Source organism: Thamnophis elegans, chromosome 11 (genome assembly GCF_009769535.1).
Source record: "Thamnophis elegans isolate rThaEle1 chromosome 11, rThaEle1.pri, whole genome shotgun sequence".
Taxonomy (NCBI): Eukaryota; Metazoa; Chordata; class Lepidosauria; order Squamata; family Colubridae; genus Thamnophis; species Thamnophis elegans.
This window is the reverse complement of record NC_045551.1, coordinates 56,538,276-56,560,864: the sequence shown is the minus strand read 5'-3', so window position 1 is coordinate 56,560,864 and position 22,589 is coordinate 56,538,276. Positions and strand designations below refer to the sequence as shown.

The 22,589-nt window shown below is 44.9% G+C and overlaps 1 protein-coding gene across 1 annotated transcript in view; it reads right to left on the bottom strand.

Annotated features, from left to right (window-relative positions):
* Positions 1 to 22,460, bottom strand: part of LOC116514991 (TBC1 domain family member 4-like) — a 46,639-nt gene extending 24,179 nt beyond the window's left edge. Inside the window, 7 exon segments of the mRNA XM_032226859.1 lie at positions 6,136 to 6,362; positions 8,541 to 8,615; positions 10,745 to 10,864; positions 13,422 to 13,532; positions 13,730 to 13,821; positions 19,368 to 19,500; positions 22,356 to 22,460. Of these exon segments, the coding sequence (XP_032082750.1) occupies positions 6,136 to 6,362; positions 8,541 to 8,615; positions 10,745 to 10,864; positions 13,422 to 13,532; positions 13,730 to 13,821; positions 19,368 to 19,488 (746 nt within the window). The 5' untranslated portion in view covers positions 19,489 to 19,500; positions 22,356 to 22,460.
* Between the last annotated feature and the right edge of the window lie 129 nt (positions 22,461 to 22,589).

Below are 22,589 nucleotides of genomic sequence, written 5' to 3'. Positions count from 1 at the left end.
TTGGAAGTTACTGCGCTTCCCTGAAAATAAGACAGGGTCTTATTTTCTTTTGACCCCTGAAATAAACACTTGGTCATTTTTGGGGAGGTATTATTATTATCATCACAACAGAATTGCATCACAGCGGCCAGTTGTTTCGCTGGATTTGGCATTGGTTACTAGTCGCCCCCCCAGGGGCCTAGGACGTCGTAACGTATTTTCGTAATATGCATGCAGATCCAAGCAGTGTGGCTTTTTGCATTTGACTGATGGTGATTTTGCCAATTTTTAACTGTTTTAAATGTAATTCCAGTGCTTTTGGAATAGCACCCAGTGTGCCAATTACCACTGGAATTACCATTGCTGGTTTGTGTCATAGTCGTTGAATTTCGATTTTTAAGTCCTGGTATTTTGCGATTTTTCATGTTCCTTCTCGGCGACCCTGCTATCACCTGGTATTGTGATGTCTATGATTGTGACCTTATTTTCTCAACCAGTGTGATGTCTGGTGTATTATGAGCCAGTATTTTGTCCGTTTGTATACGGAAATCCCACAAGATCTTGACCATCTGATTTTCGGTGACTTTTTCAAGCTGATGTTCCCACCAGTTTGTTGCTGTTTTAATATTATAATTTTTGCACAAATTCCAATGGATCATTTGTGTTACTGAATTGTGCCGCAATTTATAATTAGTCTGCGCGATTTTTTACAGCAGCTGAGTATGTGATCAACAGTTTCATGAGCTTCTTTGCAAAGTCTGCATTTGGCATATCAGAGGATTTTTCGATTTTGGCCTTAATGGCATTTGTGCGGATAGCTTGTTGTTGTTGTTGTTGTTGTTGTTAAATAATTTTTATTCTTTTTAAACAAAATAACACATACAAAAACAAAGCAAGAGAAGAAAAAGAACAACTTTCCTCCATTTCATCAAGCATGTCATTTGGTTACAAGTTTTTGTGCATCAATTCTTAATCTTAGGATTAACCTCACTGGTTTACATTAAACATAACTGGATATTTCGCTGTCATTGAGCATTATGTGTTCAAATTACCATTAATATTCTTTCATTTGTAACAATCCTTATTTCCTTGAATTCATAATTATGTATCAAATAACAATGAGTCTTTAAAGTATTATAGTGTCACCTATCTCTAAGGAGAAAAAGCGGAGATTAGAACAAAGAATTTCCATTAATTTATAGTATACATTCATATTTTCAATTGACCATAATGTCACCAATCATCCAGAGTTCCAAGATTTGAGGCGAAGAAGGCGGTGAGCATAGTTGCAATATTTTGGGGAGGGCTTATTTTCAGGGGAGGGCTTATTTTAGCACATGCGTTCAAAAGCCCAATTGGGCTTATTATCCGGGGAGGTCTTATTTTTTAGGAAAACAGGGTAAAGCCCACCTCTCTGCTAGAAAAATGAAATATTTTAGGATATACTAAAAAGGCAGAATATTTCCCCTAAAAGAGAAGTAGAAACTCAGAGGAGCAGAAAATCAGTCCCCCACCTTTGTCAATGGGCCATTAATGGTCTGGGCCAACCTATTCTACATAACAAAGATCTACCCCATATCATTGTACACCCACCAAGTTTCAACCAAACCTAGCACACAACCTACAAAGCTAGCTATGACCTCTGACAGCAACCAATCAGGATACTCTCCCTGTGCCCCAGGAAGTTCAAAGCCCAGGAGAGGGCATAAATCCAGGGACTTTCAGCCTCTTTGTCCTTTTCTGCTCAGGAGTTCAAGCCGTGTGATCCTGTCCACATTAAAACCATCTTTCCGAACAGCCTCCATGTTTCCAGTGTATTTTTTTCCCACTTGGAACTGAACCCAGATGGACATTTCTTCCAAAAGACCTTTTAGAGAGAAGTCGGAGCAAGAGACTGTTAGAGACTCTCAGCCATCCAGGTCATGGTTGTTCCGAAAGGTGATTTTTCAGGAGGCAACTGGACTTTCTGGGGTTTTTTTTTTGTTTTGTTTTGAAGACCTTTCAAATTGTTGGAAGAAATGTCCATCTGGGTTCAGTTCCAAGTGGGGAGAAAGAGACTGGAAACAAGAGATTGCTTGGAAGGATGGTTTTAATGGTTAACAGGACCACATAGTTTGAGGGGGAACGGGGAGAGATGCTGAGAATGCCCTGGTTTTATGCCCTCTCTGGGCTTTTGAACTTGAGCTTGTATGCTGATTGGTTGTCACGCTCCCATGGGGACATGCAGGGGCAACTCTATAGGCTGTCCTGAGTCCCAGGCTTGGTTAAGCCTTGCTGGGTGATGTTGTAATGAAAAGGCTTTGGGATTCCTATTATAGCTCTACCTGAAGGAGGTAGTCTTTGTTATGTAGAATAGACTAGCTCAGGCCTTAAAGGCTCATTGACATTAAGGGGTGATGACTTTCCGCCTCCCTTTTAGGGGAATATTATGTCCTTTTAATATTTCCTAAAATATCTCATTTTCCTAGGAGAGAGATGGGTGCTAACTTCCTACAGCTTCTCATCCAAGAAGCTTCTACAGCTCTGACAGAATAGCTTCTTGGATGAGAAGTGAAATATTTTCAAAAGAAAAAAACCCAAGGAAGTTCACTTGCCTCCTGAAAAAGCACCTTTGGGAACAACCATGACCTGGATGACTGAGAATCTCTAAAGACTTTTAGCTATACAATTGAAGATGAACACTCTTTAAATGGTGTGGAAGTAGGAATGGATTTCCAGAGAAAGAAATTGCAGACTACAAGAACCAGGAGCACCACTCAGGTGACCTTGAGGACACGGATAAACCTCTAACTGCTTCCGCGACTCTCTAAAAGGATGAGAATAACCAGCTGTCTACAAGGAATAATAAAGCCTGTCATTCCCCTCTATCCTGTCAGAGTTGAAGAAGCTTGGATGAGAAGCAAAACATGTTCAAAAGAAAAATGAAGTCCAGTTGCCTCCTGGAAAAAGCAGGAGGGGTGAGACCCACACTAGGGATATTCCATTAGCTATTCCCAGGAGCTGTTTATCTCCCTTCATGTACACAGCAAACCAGTTTTTGGAAGCAACAGTTCCAGGCAGATCTTAGAACATAGAATTTAGAATAACAGAGTTGGAAGGGACCTTGGAGGTCTTCTAGTCCAACCCTCTGCTTTGGCAGGAAACCCTATACCAGCGATGGCGAACCTTTTTTGGCTTGCGTGCCATAAGTGGGGGGAGCGCAGAGGGGTCATGTGTGGGGGTGCCGCACCCATAATGCAATGTGCGACACACAAACACCAGTGCGCATGCGTGCACACCCCCCCCCATTTTTGCATGCTTTTTTCACCCTCCCCAGGCTCCAGAGGCTTTATAGGAGCTTGGAGAGGGCAAAAACAGCTCCCCCACACCCGGAAAGCCCTCCGGAGGCTTCAGGGACCTTCAGGAGGCTTCAGGGAAGGAGTCAAAACGACCTTCAGCAGTCAAAACGACCCTCGTTTTGCAAACAGGAAGTCCGTTCCCAAACTTCCGATTTGCCTTAGGGCTGGTTTTTTGCACTCCAGAGGCTTCAGGGAAGCTCATGAAGCCTCCGAAGGGCCTTTGGGGGTGGGGGAGGCTCTTTTCGCCCTCCCAGGCGCCTATAAAGCCTCTGGCACCTGGGGAGGGTGAAAAATGGCTTTAAAAAAGGGTGAACTCAAAGCGCAAATGTGCCCGCTGGCCAGCTGACAGGCAGCACCTCACGTGCCTGACAAATGGCTCCACGTGTCACCTGTGGCACGCGTGCCATAGGTTCACCATCACTGCCCTAAACCATTTCAGACAAATGGTTTTCCAATCTCTTCTTTAAAACTTCCAGTGTTGTGGCATTCACAACTTCTGGAGGCAAATTGTTCTACTGATTAATGTTCTCACTGTCAGGAAATTTCTCCTTAGTTCTGAGTTGCTTCTCTCCTTCATTAGTTTCCATCCGTTACTTCTTGGCCTTCCCTTTGGTGCTTTGGAGAATAGCTGGACTCCCTCTTCTTTGTGGCAGCCCCTGAGATATTGGAACCCTGCTATCATGTCTCCCCTAGTTCTTCTTTTCATCAAACTAGACATAACCATCCGAACCGGCTGAATACCACCTGTTTATGAAGTTGCATTCAACTAAGACAGGGATCAGCAACCTGTGGCTCTGGAGCTGCATGTGGCTCTTTCATACCTCTGTTGTGGCTCCCTGTTGCTCAAAATATGCATCTCAACCACCAATTTGAGACATAATTTATTGAGCATTTCGACCCCCTGGTAGTTCCACCATGGATAAATCCAAGAAAAGAAAAGTTTCAGAAGAAAACAGAAAGTTTAATTCAACCATGTATGCTAGTTTTGTGGCCGCTCAGGGAATAGTCAGGCACGGGAAGAGTTTTGTGGCTCCCGGTGTTTTCTTTTCTGTGGGAAACGGGTCCAAATGGCTCTTTGATTGTTTAAGGTTGCCAACCCCTGGTCTAAATATCCAGAATGTGTCAGTTTTCAGCTGACAAAGCCTTGAAGGATCCCACTGAAATGAGTCCCACTGAAATCAACGGAGATTCCCAGAGGAGATCACAAGAATCTTTGCATACAATCAACAGTCAACCCCCTCTGGGTCTTGTGAAAGCCAGGAGGTGTGTCAACAAGGCAGGGATTAAACTCCCGCCATATTTCCTCATATGGAGCAGTGTTTGAAGGTGTTCAAAAGTGGCCTCTGCATTCTGACAAAAGACCCCCTTTTCCCCAAAGAAATGATTCCGCCCTCGCTGGCTTCCTATTCATTGCACAGACCAGTCTTAAATCCTGGGAATAATGTTTCAATCCCTGCCATTTGAGACTGATTAGTGGGAGGACAATTGGGCTTTAATGAACTCCTCTTTTTCCAAAGACAAATTCCTGTGTGTCCAATCACACTTGGCCAATAAAGAATTCTATTCTATTCTATTCTATTCTACTCTATTCTATTCTACTCCTCCTTTTTTTTTTTCTGACTGTTGGCCTGCTAAACATGTGGATCATAATTATCAACCACAGGACTGATCCAGTTTTGGCTCCAAATTTTCTTTTACTTAGGATGGATTTGTGGCTTCAAATTGTTTTTCTTAAAATAGCACCAGGAAATCGTAGACCCTTCTTCCCCCTTTTAACACCGAAGCAGCTTTGAAGGAATCAGGGGGGAAAAAAACACCCTGCACCATAAATAAATCTAATTCAAGTTTGGATGAAGCTATAAAATTTCAAGTTAAAAAAAATAAAAGCAAAATGTTCTCTTTTGTCTTCTCTAAAGTTTTTCATGGCTGAGATTTAAATATATAGGATTTCGGAAATGACACTTTCCCTTCATTTTAAACTAGTCATCCCTGCCTCAGTGCATAGAGTCAATGACCAATTCTGAACCTAGATTAATTTTGACCGATTTGGACTAGAAGACCTCCAAGGTCCCTGAGATTTAAATACATAGAATTTTGGAAATGACCTCTTTTCCTTCATTTTAAACTAGTCATTCCTGTCTCAGTGCACAGGATCAATGACCGATTCTGCACCTAGAAGACTAATTTTGACCGATTTTGCACTAGAAGACCTTCACAGTCCTTTTCAACTCTGTTATTCTGCTATTATTCTACACCTTCAAGTATCATTTTATAAGCAGATTAATATTTATCCCTCTCAAGAGACTTGCTGGGAGTTGGTCAACAGATATTATTAATTATTTCTTTTATACATTAAACATGAAACTCAGTCAACTGAGCATTTAAAGATGTCACAAATACCATTGACTGGTGCTAACGGTTGATACGGGTTGCTGCCAGCGTCCTAGGGATTAACCAAATATCTTCTTAAAATATATGATATTCCTAGTAGCACAGTTGTTTGCAGTTCCGCTGGTGTTATTGCAGGAAGCTGCAATTTCCTTATGTGTTTTATAAAATTCTTGGACATGCTACCAAGTGCTCCGATGACAATGGGTATCACTGTTATTAATTATCATTATTATTGTTGTTATCATCATTGTCATCGTATACCTGGCTACTTAAAATACGTGCAACCATCCCATCCCAATCAGGACATCTACCTGTCTGAAGACAGCCCTGAGTTTCCTGAACTAAGGACCTCAGGAGGCTTCCCAAGTGGGCATCCAATCCGCATCTCCTCTAAAGATAGTCCCTTGGCTCTCCCAGCCCAACTCACCTGCTCTGTTCGGCTGAGTTTTGCCTCAGGAGGGGCGACCGGACACTTTGAGACCTTCCATTCTGGAAAGTGATCCTCTTCTTGGAGGCGGAGGGCGGGTGGCTGAAAGTATGTGCGCGTCTCCTAAACTGAGGAGAATCGGAGTCCTCTTCGGGAAACGGGTGTCCAGCCAAGGCAACGGGAGACGCCGGAGGTGTGGAAGGTGGGGAGTCCCCAGAGGAGCAGTCCTAGAAGCCACAGACAAGAATGAGGGACTTTCCTGGCGGCCCACACCTTCTACCCACCTTTCCTGGCGACCCACGTCTTCTATGCACCTTTCCTGCCGACCCACACCTTCTACGGGGTGGTTCTCTCCACACAAAGTCAGGCGTTTCTTGAAGCTTATAAAGAAAACACGCAAACCACTTTGCTCTCCGAAGGGAGAACGCTGTCCGCGTTTGACATAGCCCAGGGTGTCCAAATGTTAACAGAGGACCATCTAGGGAGGGAGGAAGAAGAGGAGGAAGCGAGCCAGAAGCCCACCCTCCTCACCAAAGCTGGCCCCTTGACCCGGTTCCTGGATCTGGAGCCGACAGGATTTCCCTGCCTTGTTCAAGCTGCATCTGGTGGGAGCTCCACTTCGGATAAGCCGGCAGGATAATTGAAAACCTGCACACAAACAACCCTGAATTTATATCCTGGGGAAGGGGGTGGGAAATCCCTATTGTAGGAGTAACGGAGAAAGCATTTCAACAGGAAGTAAGCAGAAAGGGTACCTTTCCCAGCCTGCTAAGCACAAGAAGCTCATCCTCTCCGAATGCTCCCCATGCTGGTGCTGATGGGTGAAATTTTTTTCTGCTTCTCCAGAGAAAGCCCAGAGTTTTTATGACTTACTTTCCTCCCACTTATTCTCTTCAATGTTAAAAAAAACCCCACAGGTAGTCCTTGACGTACAACCACAAGTGACCCCAAAATTTCTGTTGCTAATTGATTCATTAACGAAGCATTTACTGGTTAAGTTGCAAAGAGGTAGAAGGGGGTCAAACTCTTTCCAGTTTCAATCAGAGCATTAAATCTGTGTTCTTGTTCAAACAATTCAAGGTTGTTTTGCAAGATCCTGAGAATCTAATTTTCGGAAATGGTTACTATCTCCTCTAGGTCACCTGGCATTTGCTTGTTCCCTGATAAACCACTTTTCAAACCAGTCGGTAAGCCCCATCAAATCAATTGAGAGTTACGTAAAACTTTAAAAGCGTAATAGCAATTTAAACGCACGGGCAATCAAATTGGGATCAACTCATGATGATTGTGCATACAATCGCTTGCTGTCCAAAACTGACTTTAATCATGTAAATTATACTCGACCAGAATTGACAGAAAGTCACTTGAAAAGATTAGAAGCGTTTGAAATGTGGATTTACAGGCGGAAGTTACATATCAGCTGGGTTGACAAATTCTAAAATCAGGAGGTGATAAGCCACCTGGGAAAACCAAGGGAAATCATCAAAAAGCAAAAGGTAGAATATTTTGGACATGTGATTCAATACCTGGAAAAATATAGCATCCTTCACTTAATCCTCCAGGGAAAGATTGAAGGCAAATGAGGTCCAGGCAGAAGAAGAACATCATGGCTTCAAATTCTATGGGACCGGTTTGGACAAAACTCAGCAGTATTTCTTCATGTCGTTGTTGACAAAAATAGGATTGCCAACGTGATCACCAATTTCAGAGGATGGATGTGGCACAAGAAGAAGTCCACTCCCAATATTGCCCATATAACACCAAATATAGTTTTGGTCCAGTGAGTGAAGCATATTCGTATCAGCATATTTGGTTCCAGTCCTATACAGTTAGTCCTCGGTTATAACAACTGAACTCAAAATTTCTCTTGCTCAGCAAGATGGTCATTTTTTCAACCCAGCTGATATGTAACTTCCACCTGTAAATCCACATTTCAAATGCTTCTAATCTTTTCAAGTGACGCTCTGTCAATTCTGGTAGAGTATAATTTACATGATTAAAGTCAGTTTTGTACAGCAAGCAAAATGGGCCATTGTTTGCCCCATTTCCTGCTACAGTTGTTAAGTGAATCGCTGCCGTGGTTACGTTAGTAACGAGGTTGCTAAGTGAACCTGGCTTCCCCATTGACTTTGCTGGTCAGGTCACAAAAGGGGACCCCATCTGCTCCCAGGACACTGCCACCGTCATAAGTGTCCAGATTTTGATCCCGTGAACATGGGGAGGGCTACGACGGTCATAACTGTGAAGAATGATCGTGAGACACTTTTTTCGCTGTAATGTCAAAAGGCCACTAAGGGAGCAGGTGTAAGTTGAGGACTACCTGTGATTGAAAGCAAGGTAAACCAATGCCGTTGCTTCTTCTGCAACGGGTTCTACCCCGGGTGCTTCCATCCATTTGGTACTACTTTGTCGAAAGTCAGGTGGTTGCACCTTTCAAAGCTCTCCGTGCTCCCCAGACGACCACGCATGCGGCTGGCTCCCTGCAAGACACAAGAGGCCAATTCGCTGGCACCCATTTCCTGCCTCTGCGGTTCCTGTGTTGGCGGGAAGACCCTCAGGAACCAGTTTGGTCCAGTGGTTAAGTCACCTGGCTTGAAAGTGGGAGACTGCCGTGACCCGACAAATGCGCGCACGACAAAAGCGCGTCAACAAAAGCGCGGCGAGAAAACCACGATGTCATAAACGGCCCACAACAACGCGCCCAAAAAAGCGAAATTTCAGTTAAGGTAAGGGTTAGGTTTAGGGTTAGTTTCAGGGTTAAGTTTAGGGTTAGGTTTAGGGTTAGGTTCAGGGTTAGGTTCAGGGTTAGGGTTAGGATTAGGGTTAGGATTAGGGTTATTAGGTTGTATTACTTGTTTTTTGAAGGCACGCTTTTGTCGGCACACTGTTGTCGGCACGCTTCTGCACTCATTCGTCGGCGTGATTTAGAACTCACGGTTTTCTCGCCATGGTTTCGTCGGTGCGCTTTTGTCGAGCACGCATTTGTTGGGGAACTGGAGACTGCTGGTTCTATTCTCATCTTACCATGAAAGCCAGCTATTGTGATCTTGGGCTTGTCCCTTCGTCTTAGCTCAGGGGTCGGCAACCTTAAACACTCAAAGAGTCATTTGGACCCATTTCCCATGGGGGAAAAAAAACATCCGGAGTCACGAAACCTTTCCCGTGCCTGACTATTTTCTGAGCAGCCACAAAACTAGCATGTGGTTGAATTAAATATTCAGGGGGCCTCCCTGAAGCCTCCAAGGACCAAACACAGGGCATGGGTGGAGCGCCACCCCCCCCACTCCTCCTGCCCACCCCCATGCATAAACATCTCCTGCATGTGCCTCACCTCCCCCCCATGCATGCGCAGCAGAGACCCGAAAATTAGCTGGCCGGCCGGAGGTGTGTGTGCATTCACAGTGGAGCTCAGCTGGGGCGACAGCTCACATGCCCGCAGAGAGAGCTTCAGGTGCTAACTGTGGAGGTTCGCCATCACGGCCCTGTACCACTTCAGACAAATGATTGTCCCATCTCTTAAAAACTTCTAGTGTTGGAGCATTCACAACTTCTAGAGTTCCCACTGATTAATTTTTCTAGTTGTCAAGAAATTTCTGCCATTCAATGGAATAGGCAAGCTGTGCCACTGGTTAATTGTTCCCGCTGTTAGGAAGTTTCTCCTTAGTTCTAGGTTGCTTCTCTCCTTGATTAGTTTCCATCCATTACTTCCTCAGGTCCTCTGGAGAATAGCTTGTTTTATACGGGCACCCCTCACTCGCACCCTCCAACTATGAGCTGAATTGCTGGGTTATTTCCAAGTGCTTTATTGCTGATGCGTTTTGAATGACAATCCTTGCAAAGCCACACTTTAAAGCTTTGCTCAGGGTGACTTGAATACAATAAGGCTACTCTGCTCATCATTTTTGCTTCTCTCCTTGATTAGTTTCCACCCATTGCTTCTTGTCCTACCCTACAGGTGCTTTGGAGAATAGCTTGACCCCCCTCTTCTTTATGGCAACTCCTGAGCTGTTGGAACACTACTATCATGTCACCCCCTACGCCTTCTTTTTCACTAGGCTAGCCACCCCCAATTCCCGCAACCGTTCTTTAAAGCTAAATTCTGAATTAACTGAAGTAGAGCTAAATTCTGAATTGCAGGCTACTTCAGCTGACTGCAGTTCTGCAGTTCAGCTGTTCAAATCTCACCAGCTCAAGGTTGACTCACCCTTCCGTTCTTCCGAGATGGGTAAAATGAGGACCCGGATTGTTGTTGGGGGCAATATGCTGACTCTGTAAACCGCTTAGAGAGGGCTGAAAGCCCTATGAAGCGGTATATAAGTCTAACTGCTATTGCTATTGCTAATTAACTGAAGTAGAGCTAAATTCTGAAGTCGTGATTTCAAAGAGAAACTGGGCGGTTTGAAAACAGCAGTTTCAAAGGGACAACAGAGCAATTCACAATTTCTAGGGTGCCGTGAGAACTTTAACTTTGGAAGAAAGGTACGGTGAAGCATTTTATACAGTGTTGTCTGCTTCCTCTCCACCCACAGGGAAACTAATTTGACAAGAGAAAACGGTTCAAAAAATGACTTTATCCGCCTTTTTACTCCCTCGGAGCGGTTTATCTCACCCTGGAGAAGATGTTTTCGAGTGAGCTGGTTAAGGATTTCTTGGCTTTGTTCTTCAGGATATCCAGGGTGAATCTTCCACTACTGGTGGTGTTTTCGGGGATTGTGTTATTAGACGCGTTCTGTATGGTGGAGATAAACCATCGTATCAAAACCGGCAAACGAGGAGGCAACCCAAAACATGCAACTGCCAAACTGATTCCAAATAGAAAAATAATAAAACGCAGGACGTTGTCAGGGTTGGGTTTAGAGAAAGAGATAAAAAGGCGTTTTATCTCTTTCAGCCATTTTTCTCCTCCCCTCCATTTTAAATGAAAGATTTTTCTTTTGTTTTGCTGAGTCACCTGCTTAGATGCAAGATCAGGCTGGCAAAAGGCAGAACTGGCTTTTATTTATTTAGTTGTTGACTTAAGACCAACATTTGAACTGGAATTTTCATCGTTAAGTCCTTGCTGTCAAATCAGCCCCTAAAGAGCCGAGGTGGCGCAGTGGTTAGGGTGCAGTACTGCAGGCCACTTCAGCTGACTGTTATCTGCAGTTCAGCGGTTCTAATCTCACCGGCTCAAGGTTGACTCAGCCTTCCATCCTTCCGAGGTGGGTGAAATGAGGACTCAGACTGTGGGTGTGATATGCTGACTCTGTAAAGTGCTTAGAGAGGGCTGAAAGCCCTATGAAGCGGTATATAAGTCTAACTGCTATTGCTATTACTAATACATGACTATTTCTTTTACAACAGTCGCTAAGTGTGAACCGTTTCTTCCAAATGGGGGGGGGGGTTGCCCGAAACTGGCGAAAGAAATCACAGAGGGCTATCATGGGTCTGCACAATTGGTCATAATTACGAGTTGGTTGCCAAGTGCCTGAATTGTGGTTGTGTGGTTATGAATTGTGGTCCCTATGCGGTAGTAGTATTATTTATTTATTATTAATTAGACTTACATACCGCTTCATAGGGCTTTCAGCTCTCTCTAAGCGGTTTACAGAGTCAGCATATTGCCCCAACAGTCTGGGTCCTCATTTCACCCACCTCGGAAGGATGGAAGGCTGAGTCAACCTTGAGCCGGTGAGATTAGAACCGCTGAACTGCAGATAACAGTCAGCTGAAGTGGCCCGCAGTACTGCACCCTAACCACTGCGCCACCTCGGCTCCTCAATATAAGTATAAGTGCAAGGACCTGATGACCTTACAGGTAATCCTCAACTTATGACCACAATTGAGCGCAGCATTTCTGTTGCTGAGTGAGACCGTTGTGAAGTGAGTTTGGGTCCTTTTTACGATCTTTCTTGCTGCGGTTGTTAAGTGAACCACAGCGGTTGTTAAATTAGTAACACAGTTGTCAAGGGGAATCTGGGCTCCCAGTTAACATTACCTGACAGAAGTTTGCAAAAGGGTGTCACGTGACCCCAGGGACACTGCAACGGTCATAAATATGAGTCAGTTGCCAAGCGTCCAAATTTGGATCAGGTGACCTCGAGGATGCTGCAATGTAAGTGTGGGGGGGAAAAAACCCAGTCATAAGTCACTTTTTCCAGTGGAGTTGTAACTTTGGGCGGTCACTAAACAAACTTGTTGCAAGTCGAGGATTATCTGTGTTCCACACCAGTATAACTATGGTTGCTAAGCTAAATGTTCATCAATGGAGAACTTCGTGTACTTGATTTAAATCAAATTTGGCTGGGACAGAGGGATGATCTCTAGGCTCGAGGAAATCTAGTCCTCCTCCCTTCCTTATGGTTCCCAGCAGCAAAACTTAACCCAGAAGGATAATGCTAGTCTTTCCTCACTGGAATGTGCCATGGTGGCGCAGTGGTTAGAGTGCAATACTGCAGGCTACTTCTGCTGACTGCCAGCTGCCTGCAATTCGGCAGTTCAAATCTCACCAGGCTCAAGGTTGACTCAGCCTTCCATCCTTCCGAGGTGGGTAAAATGAGGAGCCAGATTGTTGGGGGCAATAAGCTGACTCTGTAAACAGCTTAGAGAGAGCTGTAAAGCACTGTAAAGCAGTATATAAGTCTAAGTCAGAGGTGGGTTCCTATTGGTTTGGACCAGTTTGGCCGAGTAGGTAGTAACTTGGCCTGCCATGCCCCCAAACTGGTTCTCTCAGCAGCGGCGTAGGCACCCTCTTGTTTTTGCTTCTGCGCATGCACAGAAGCATCTTTTAAAGTATTGTGCATACACGCATAGGGAGCGCATGGTGCGTCCCTGAGCAGTAGCAGAAGCCGGAACCCACCCGTGGTCTAAGTGCTATTCCATCAGGATTCCTTCATCCACCATCTGTTTCCAGATGAATCTCCCCAAAAGCATGAAGGGATTTGGATTTGGATTTTATTGGGTTTGTATGCCACCCTATTCCCAAGAGACTCAGGGCAGCTCACAATAAAAAAAAAGGGGAAGGGATACAAAAAATAAAACAAAACAACAATTTAAAATTCTACAACAGCCGTAACCTCAAATGGGGCTGGATGGTTCAACAGCCCCAGGCCTGCCGGAATAGCCACGTCTTAACTGCTTTGCGGAAGGCCAGGAGGGTAGTAAGGGTCCGGATCTCCACGCGGAGATCGTTCCAGAGGGCCGGAGCAGCCACAGAGAGGGAATTGTGAGGAGAATGGAATCGCTGAAGGAGTTCCCGGGCCTCTTTTGGAACTCCTGAAAAGATAAGAGAAGATGGAGAAGCTCACCATGGGGGTCTCGTCAATGTGGATGTGGGTCTTTTGCTTCGCCTCGCACAACTGCCGCAGGTGGAAAATCAGCAGCTCGTTTTCTTCCTGGTCACTAACCGGCTTCATTTTCTACCATAGGAGGAGAGAAGGAAACGTTTGTGATAACCGGCTCTGCTCCGATTGGCAGCCATATTACCTCAGGGTTTCGGAAAAGAATTTGCTAACTCCTGAGGTGCATTTCTGGTTCTCAAAAGCTTTGGAGCCCACCGAGAGGCAGAGATCATCCCCAGTGCTGTATTTGAGGGAGTTGGGGGGGGGATTATTACCTGAACACGCTCAAAGATGTCCGCCTGCTCGTTGTCACTGAGAGAGGACAGGTGCCTCTGAATTACAAGCTTGGCTCTTGGCGGATAAAGTCCTTCAGAGGGAAAGAAGAGAGGTCGTTGGGCATCAGAGAGATTTTACTCATTGTAAAGCCCTCACACGCTTTTCTCTGCAGTCAGAAAGACAAGATTCCGCTGAAGTGTGACTGTTGAAATCCACACCACCTCTACCAAAACGCCAATGCCTTGCCCTGCCCACCAATGCCCTTGCCTCCCAGATGCCCACCATCCCTTTGAGCCAGGAGACCTTCATCTCCCTAGTTGACTATTTGTTCTGACCCAGCTCCCAAACACGACAATCCCTTTACAGTTAAACAAATGTTCCCTTTATTAGGAGTGCCAGCAGCCCTGGGAAAAAATCTCTCTCACACACACACCGCAGGCTAACAAATTGGTCCGGCAGGAAGATGAATAATTGTCTGCCACATCTATTCCTCTCCGCCTCCTGCCTTTTATCCGCAGATCTAGGTTGGGGCTTTGCTAGCAGCAGTGGCTCTTTCGTCCCAAGGACCGGCCCATAGATTTCCACTGCTCTCCTCTCCTCTGCCTTCTGCACACCTGTACATTAGGCACTGGACAACTGTTCCTCCTCTTCCTCATCAGCCACCTCCAGACCTGGGGGCTGTTGACTCTCCATCTAAGGGCTGATGGACAGTCCAGGCTCTGCCTCTGTCTCTCTTTCTGCCAATTCCATTCCCTCTTCCCCCTCGCAGCTCCCAGGTAGCCTTGCTGCTGACCCTGACTGCCACACCTCCTCCACCTCTGATTCGACTGCTGGAGGGGCCAGCTACTGACAGATCACAACACAATTCAAGGTCTCCGGCCAGAGCTTTGCTTCCTCCTTCCTCGGTGGCTTGGTGGAAGCTCAACCCAACCCTTTCCCCTTCCTCGTTTGGTTGATTTGGCTACCACAAAAGCAATTTGCCAAAGCAGTTTGGCGTGGGTCTGAGAACCTCAGAGATGGTGGACATTGCCCTAAGCAGCACTCCTGAAGAAGGGATTGGGGAGAAGGTTGGTTGGAACAACATGCAGAGATATCTCCGCTGTGTTGACCATCAACTCTGGAAGTCAAGGGCCCCTGCTGGCAGAAAACCATTCAGATGAGCCTGATGCACTGATCAGGTTCTGGAACAGGTTTTAAGAAGGCCTCCCACCCCACATTCATTCCTTGTTTTATCTTTAAAGTCATCATTTTTATAAGTCCAATCAGACAAGAGAGGAGAAAAGAATAGGGTTTTTTATCAAGCTATTTCCATCTAAGAATATAACTGGACCCCCAAAGAAGCAGAAGCCACAAGCTAAACTTGCTTGTTTATAGTCTTCATCTTGGCCAAGGTACAATCTGAGTTTGCCTTCTATAGAAATGTCTCATTATTTGGGGCGTACTTCAAAAGTCTGGGAGAGAAGACCTGGGGTTCTTCAGAGTATTGATATGCTCAGAGCCTCACCCAGAAGTAGATATTCCCATTCCAGTCCTTGGTTGGTAGAATGTTCTTTGCAATCTTTGCATAAAGGTGAACACACCTGTTGATGCTATCACTCTTTGACAGCGTAGCCTTTGTCCAAGTAGATCTTTATGTGAAATGACACTGTACTTTAAAATATCATTTAGTTTTTTTGGCGTCAGATAATGGCACGGTTGGAAGAGATGTTAGATCAAAAGACAGATTTAAAACCAGAGCTATTCCTATTAGGAATGATAAAAGAAAAATATGGTAAAGGAGTGACATATTTAATGCTGCATGTGATAACCTCAGCAAGACTGGTACATGTGCAAAATTGGAAAAACAGTGATCGTCCCAACCGAAGAAGAGGTAGTAAAGAAAATTTTGATCTGGGCAGAAATGGACAGATCGACTCTAGAAATCAAAAATGGAGATGAGACAGAACATTGTGAAATTTGGAACAAAATGTATCAATGGTTGGAAATGAGGAAAAGGAGTCGGAACAGAATAATTTGAGGATTGTAAAATTGGAACCGGATAATACATAGATAAATATATAAAGGAGGAAAAGGTATATGTTAATAAGACGAATGTAGCTATGTAGCTATGATAAGTAGAAACTGTATTTGTTGTTATGTAAAAATATGTATGGAAGTGACAAAGCCAGAAATGTTACTCTATGTCCAATGTTTTTAATGTTTATTCACTGAAACAAAATTTTAAATAAAAAAAATAAAATATTATGTAGTGCCAGCAACAAAAATAAGTTTTCAGAAGCATGTGAAAACTTTCTCAGATATTTTTGCATTCTCTTGCTCAGAGGCTGCAAATTTAGCTTTTTTTTTTAAAAAAAAATGAAGCCCTAGTCCCAAGGGTGATTTTTAGGAGGCAACTGGATTTTCTTCTTGTTTTTTTTTTTTTCGTTTGAAGACGTTTCGCTTCTCATCCGAGAAGCTTCTTCATCTCTGACGGGATAGTGGGGAATGGAAGGATTTATATTCCTTGTAGACAGCTGGTTATTTTCATCCTTTTAGAGCAGGGCTCTCCAAACTTGGCAACTTTTAAGACTTGGGGACTTCAGTTCCCAGAATTCCTCAGCTAGCACAAGACTTAAAATTGGCAAGTTTGGAGACCCCTGTTTTAGAGGGACGTTGAAGCAGTTGGAGATTTATCTGTGTCCTCGGGGTCACCTGAGTGATGCTCCAGGTTCCTGTAGTCTGAATTTTTTTTCCTCTGGAAATCCATTCCTACTCCCACACCATTCAAAAGGTCCATCCCAAATTCTACTGCTAAAAGTCTGTATTCTCAGTCATCCAGGTCAAGGTTTGTCCCAAAGGTGTTTTTTTTCAAGAGGCAACTGGACTGTCTTGTTTTTTTAAAAAAATCCTTCCATTCATTCCCCACTGTTGTGGCCCAGCAGGAGCCGTTGGAGCTGCCACCAGACTCCGACAGCGAGGGGCCCTATGAGTCGGCTCTGGAGGATGTGGAGGACCCTGGACAGGGTTCCGACTCCGAGGAGGGCGCAGAGAGGCTGGTTGGCCACCAGGAGGCACCTGAGCCTTGGATCAGTGGGGAGGAGACAAGGGAGAGTGAGCCGGATGCCAGTAGTGAGTTGTTCCTGGATGCACGGCACCGAAGAGCTAATAGGCATCAGGAACAGTTGCGCAGTTACAGGAGGTAATTGCACTCAGCTGGTGGTCATTAGGCCTCTCCAGACTATAAAAGGACTGCTTGTTCACACATCCCTCTTGCAGAAGTCAATGCAGGAACGAATGTCGGAGAACATTGTTATGAGCTTGGCAGGCTGGATTGCTGCCAAGCCTTATCTGTGCCGGTTTGCTGCCAAGGACCTGTCTGTCTGTTAATTAAATGCCGTGACTTATCTTTGGCTCGGAGTGTGTTGGTGTGGAACGAGGGGGGTCAGAACACCCTACTATCCTGGCAGAGCTGAGAAGCTTCTTGGATGAGAAGCAAAACATCTTCAAAAGAAGAAGAAAAGAAAAAACGAGGGGGGGGGGACCCTAGAGAAAATATCTTCAGATCTATCGGTTTTTTTGTTGAAAGTCTGACAAACTGCATCCTGTAAACTTCCAAAGTTGGCGCTAATCTTGTTCAAGGCTTAGTGAGACGAGACTAGAAGCCTGATGACATCGCGTTCAAAGAAAGCCCAAGGACCACAAGGCCTGTGGAGAAACGGAAGCCATTTGCTTTTCTCCAATGGAACTTGTTAATCAGGTTTCGAGACCTCTTCCCAATTCCCAAACGTTCTCATCAAGCATCAATGACAGGTGTCAATCCATCAGATCCACAGAACACCTGTTGGGGCCGGTTTATCTGAGACACTGCCTCTTTCAGTTACATCCACTGGACTCAATAGAGCAGGGAGGCAAGGAATGTTCCGAGCCTCCTCTCCTCTCCATTCTCCACTATCCTGTCAGAACTGAAGAAGCTTCTTGGATGAGAAGTGAAACGTCTTCAAAAGAAAAAAAAACAAGAAAGTCCAGTTGCCTCCTGAAAAAGCACCTTTGGGAAAACCATGGATGACTGAGACTCTCTACAGACTAATCAAGGCCTAGCTTCACATCTTTTCAGATCTGAGAAATCCCGGTTTTTCTTTTTGGAAACCGAGAGCTTGCAACTAGTCTGGCCCTTCTGCAAACGTGGTTTATTAAAGAACAAAACATAATCCGTTTTGGTCTCTGACTCAATACACCAAGAACTGGAAGCGTGGGAAGCTTTTTCAATGTTGGACTTTAACACAACCTCAGTGGCTTTACGGTTTTGCCCACCAGAGGGAGCTGATCACCAAATATGTGCTTTCCGAAATAAACATTGATAAAGGAAGTAAACAGAAATAGGAAACATTTCTGCTTCATCGGCAAAAAATCTTAGACATTGTTTTATCGCTGATACCTGCTACCCATCCAGGGGAAATACAGGTAATTCTCAACTTACAAGCACAATTGAGCCCCAAAAGTTGCTAAGTGAGAAATTTGTTAAGTTAATTTTGTCCCATTTTATGACTTTTTGTCGCCACAGCTGTTAAGTAAATCGCTGCAGGTCTTAAATTAGCAACACCGTTGGTTAAGTGAATCGGGGTTTCCCAGGTGGTGGGTTTCGGGAGGCCAAAAATGCTGTATTCAGTGTATAAGACGCATCCAGATTTTCACCCTCTTTTGGGGAGGGAGAAAAGGTGCGTCTTATACTCCGCAAAATACGGTAAGTGTGAAAATGGTCGTAAGTTATTTTTTCAGTTCTGATGCAATTTCAGAAGGACACGAAACTCCTTTTTCTCGCCATGTACTTTACATGCATACATCCAAAGTAAGACGTGTTGTCCTCTTTGTCATCTATATAGGTATGGTACATGCAAATTTAGTATATTTATTTATTTATTTATTTATTTTTATTTATTTATTTATTATTTATGTCTTGTTTAGGTAGCATATATTGGAGGTGGTGATCCTTGGAGAGGATTTTTTTGGATTACTTTCTTCTTCTTCTGTCTTATGGAACAAATTCCCATGTTCATCCTGTAATTGCTGCATCAGCTTTTTGATTTTTTCTTTTTTCCATTTGTGGGTCAGCCATCTACCTGGTTATTTGCTGTTTCGAAATAGTTTGTTTGCCGTTTCATTTCTGTTTGAAGTGTTAGATTGATTTTGTGTTTCACAAATCTCTCTCTTCTTTGATTTTAATATGTGTGGTTCTTTCTGCAACACGGCCCCCAACCTTTAAGCTTCTCCTGCAATGGTGTTTGCTGTTTCCTTTTTTTCTTATTTCTCCTTGCCGTATATGCTATTGTTATACCCCGCACATAGGCTTTTGTGTTGTGTTGTTTGATCTTTCTGTTTTCATTAAAGAAATATCTAATTCCTTATCCATCGTTTGTATGACTTTTCAACGCATGCCGATTAGTGTGCATTCGAAGCGACAATAAAGCTATTCCGAGCCTAATTCTATGGTACCCACACAAAGGCATTTTGTGCTCTCCTCACATAAATGAGCAGCAACGGATGGAGAGGAGGGGCTGGGGGGCCAGCGTGCCAGACAGGCCTCACGAAACCTCCTAGTCCCCCTCCCTCCCCACCCCCCGGGTCTCTTTCAGACCACGCAAGATTGAAAACCGTGGCTACCTTCGATCCTTTCACACAGCTTGTGGAGGGAGTGCATCGGGCAGGCCTCGCACAGTTTGATCTGGGTCTTGGCATTCTGCAGGGCAGCTGCTGTGCTAAAGGCTTGCTTCAGAGTCAGCATGATCTCATCCACCTAAGAAAGGGAATTTTAAAGGTTAGATTTTAAATTCTGGGTCTTTTCCTAAGACCTGGAGGTTTTTTCCCCCCAGGTCGAGCCAAAGCTCTTATACCAGCCCATAGAAAAGGGCATAATAGAGCAGGTGACTTTTCTGCTGCCGGAGCACCGAAGTAGGCCGGGTTCCCGTGAATTTCAATGGCGCTGCGCATCAGAAACCAGATCACATCCAGCTCTCCGTGTGCATTATTAGCCTGCAAAGAAGACCCTCTAAGGAGTTCCAAACAAACAGTTCGCAGCCAAAGCACGGAGTTTCTTGAGTGTCAGAAGCTCCATTTCTAGTTTTTTTTTTAATCAGTCAAACTTTTGGAGGCTCGCTAGTGTCCTGCAGATGGGAGGCAAACTCCCAGCCCCAAGGTGTGCAAGATTCCCACCACCTCCTGCTCCAGACGGGCCTAGCTTCACAAGCTCGGTGGGGAAAAAAGGGTCAGAGGTTGCAAGACACTGGCATACAGATTCAAATCCATTTCAGGCCTGAAACGGTAGATGAACAGATGGAGCTATTGAAGGAAACCCGCCCAGAGTCTGGAAAGGCATGTCAACAAGACAGGATGCTTGGGGAGGGGGGGGGGGGGTGGAGAGACTCAGCGCTGAACCCTTCGACTTCTCTGAAAAAGAGCTGGCATTCCTCCTTCTGTTCTTCGTGGCAAACGCTTGCAGAGAAAAGGGAGAGCTTCTTCTTTATCTCCTATGATAGTGGCTTGCGACAACGTTCAGAAGTGAGTAGTATCTGCTTTGTCTAAAAACCACTCTCTGCAAGGGTTGTTAACCAGTCGCTGCCTCTGACCCAGAGAATTATCTCAGTCAGAGCTGCATCAAAAAAGTACCGAATTTTTTCAGAGTATAAGATGCACCGGAGTATAAGATGCACCAAGGTTTTGAAGAGGCAGATTTTTAAAAAAAAGTTTTTTGCACTCTGCAGACTTCACAAAAACGGCCCATTTTTCACAAAAACGGGTCCGTTTTCTTTTTTCAGAAAAAGGGCATGAATAGCCTTTAGGAGGCTTGTAGAGTGCTCCTGGGAGCTGCCCCCCCAAAAAATGAGCAAAAAAGCCCAATTTTTGTGAAAACGGGCCCATTTTCTGTCACAAAAAGGGCATGCATAGCCTTTAGGAGCCTTTCAGAGTGTTCCTCGGGGTTGGGGGGGGGCAAAATTGAGCTAACAACAGCCCATTTTCACTCATTTCTGCCTTCCCCAGCCCCCACGAACACTGCAAAGCTCCTAAAGGCTATGCATGGCCATTTTGATTAAGGGGGTGGGGGTTGGGAGAAAAAAAAAAGCTGTATTCAGTGTATAAGATGCACCCAGATTTTCAGCCTCTTTTTTGAGGGAAAAAGGTGCGTCTTTTACTCCGAAAAATATTGTATTTGAGCTGTTGTCCCAAAGTTGCTTTTCCATAAGCCAACTGGATGTTCTTGGGGGTTTCCCTTCTGAAAACATTTTGACTTCTCATCCAAGAAGCTTCTTCACTTCAGATACCGCTTCACAGTGCTTTATTGCCCTCTCTAAGTGGTTTATAGAGTCAGCCTCTTGCCCCCAGCAATCTGGGTCCTCATTTTACTACTTCGGAAGGATGGAAGGCTGAGTCAACCTTGAGCCGGTGAGATTCGAAATGACTGACTGCAGGCAGCCGGCAGTCAGCAGAAGTGACCTGCAATACTGCACTCTAACCAGTGCACCACCACGGCTCAGAAATAATTTTTCTGCTTGAACTGCACTGAAATTTGGAGTATTTTAAGGAGAATACCAGTGGCGTGGCTTCAGCAGATGGCATGAAGGTAGTCAAGAATAAATTCAGTGAGAAAATTCAGTGATTTTGGGGAGTCCTGGGGTGGGCAGCCCTTTCAGGGCTGTTGACGGAAGGAAGACACACAGATAGCCCAGAAAGAGTCTGGATTACAGGAGGGTAAATTTCACTTGAATTAGGAGAAAACATTTAGTGGGTCTAATCAACCATCTGTTCTGACCTAGGCTTCCCAAAAGCACGAAGCCGACTCCTCTTCCCGATAAAACCCCTTCTATTTAGGTTAAAGTGAATTCCTCTCCACCAAAGTCCCAGCTAACAGTCTTTCAAGAGATTTCACAACTACAGACATTTATTAGGCTTGGAGAGCTGCCAGGCCGATATCTTCCAAATGCCACTCTGTAGCAGACAATACTTGGCAAGAAGTCAGGAGCAGATCTTCACCCTAATGAATTGAACCTATTGTATCCTGCAAACTCCTCTCCCTTTCGCTCCTCTTTATTCCCTAGGGGAGGGGCCATTCACCATCCACCTGTGGGCTACTCCTGAGTTGGCCCTTGTTCCTTAGCTGGTCCCTTCTCCTGGAAGCTCTGCGCATGCTCACGCTGGGAACAGGCTCCAGATGTTCTTCTGCCCCACTGATATCCAAAGGCAGCTGGTAACTCTCAGACGGCCCTAGCCCCATTTCTGCCTTCAACCCAGAGCCCTCGTCAGAGCCTTCCTCAGACTCCAATACAGGCCCATGTTCCTCTCCAAATCCTCACTGTCCGAATCTGCTGCCAGATTCACTGGCGGGCCACAACACCATCATATTGATTTTATTAAAACTCTGGAAGGTAGAAACTAGACAACCATTGTGGAAGGCTGGTGAGGTATGTACAAATCTTTGACCAGAGAGAATTGGCTCTGTTTTTCTCTCTCTGATATGGACCAGTTCCAACTGAAGAAGCAATCAAGCCTACTCCCAAGATCATATGGATCAGAAACAGAAAACAGCCTTATCTCCTCTCCCCACCGCCCAGTTCTGTGTCAAACAGACAGTGCAAATGGTATTTTGAAGATTCTTACCAGAGATTCGCTCGCACACTGGAAGACATAGCAAGCATACTGGTTTATTCCAGGTTCGGTGGATTCCCGACATATAAAACCAAAATGATCAATGTGCTTTATGCCCTAGAGGGAAGGAGAGGAGAAATGGAACAAAACATCAACATTTAGTTCAAGGAAATTAAAGAAGCGGTGATTAAAGCCATCAAAGGTTAAGGGTTTCCCTGTCAGTTGTGCGATCAGGGGGCAGTGTTC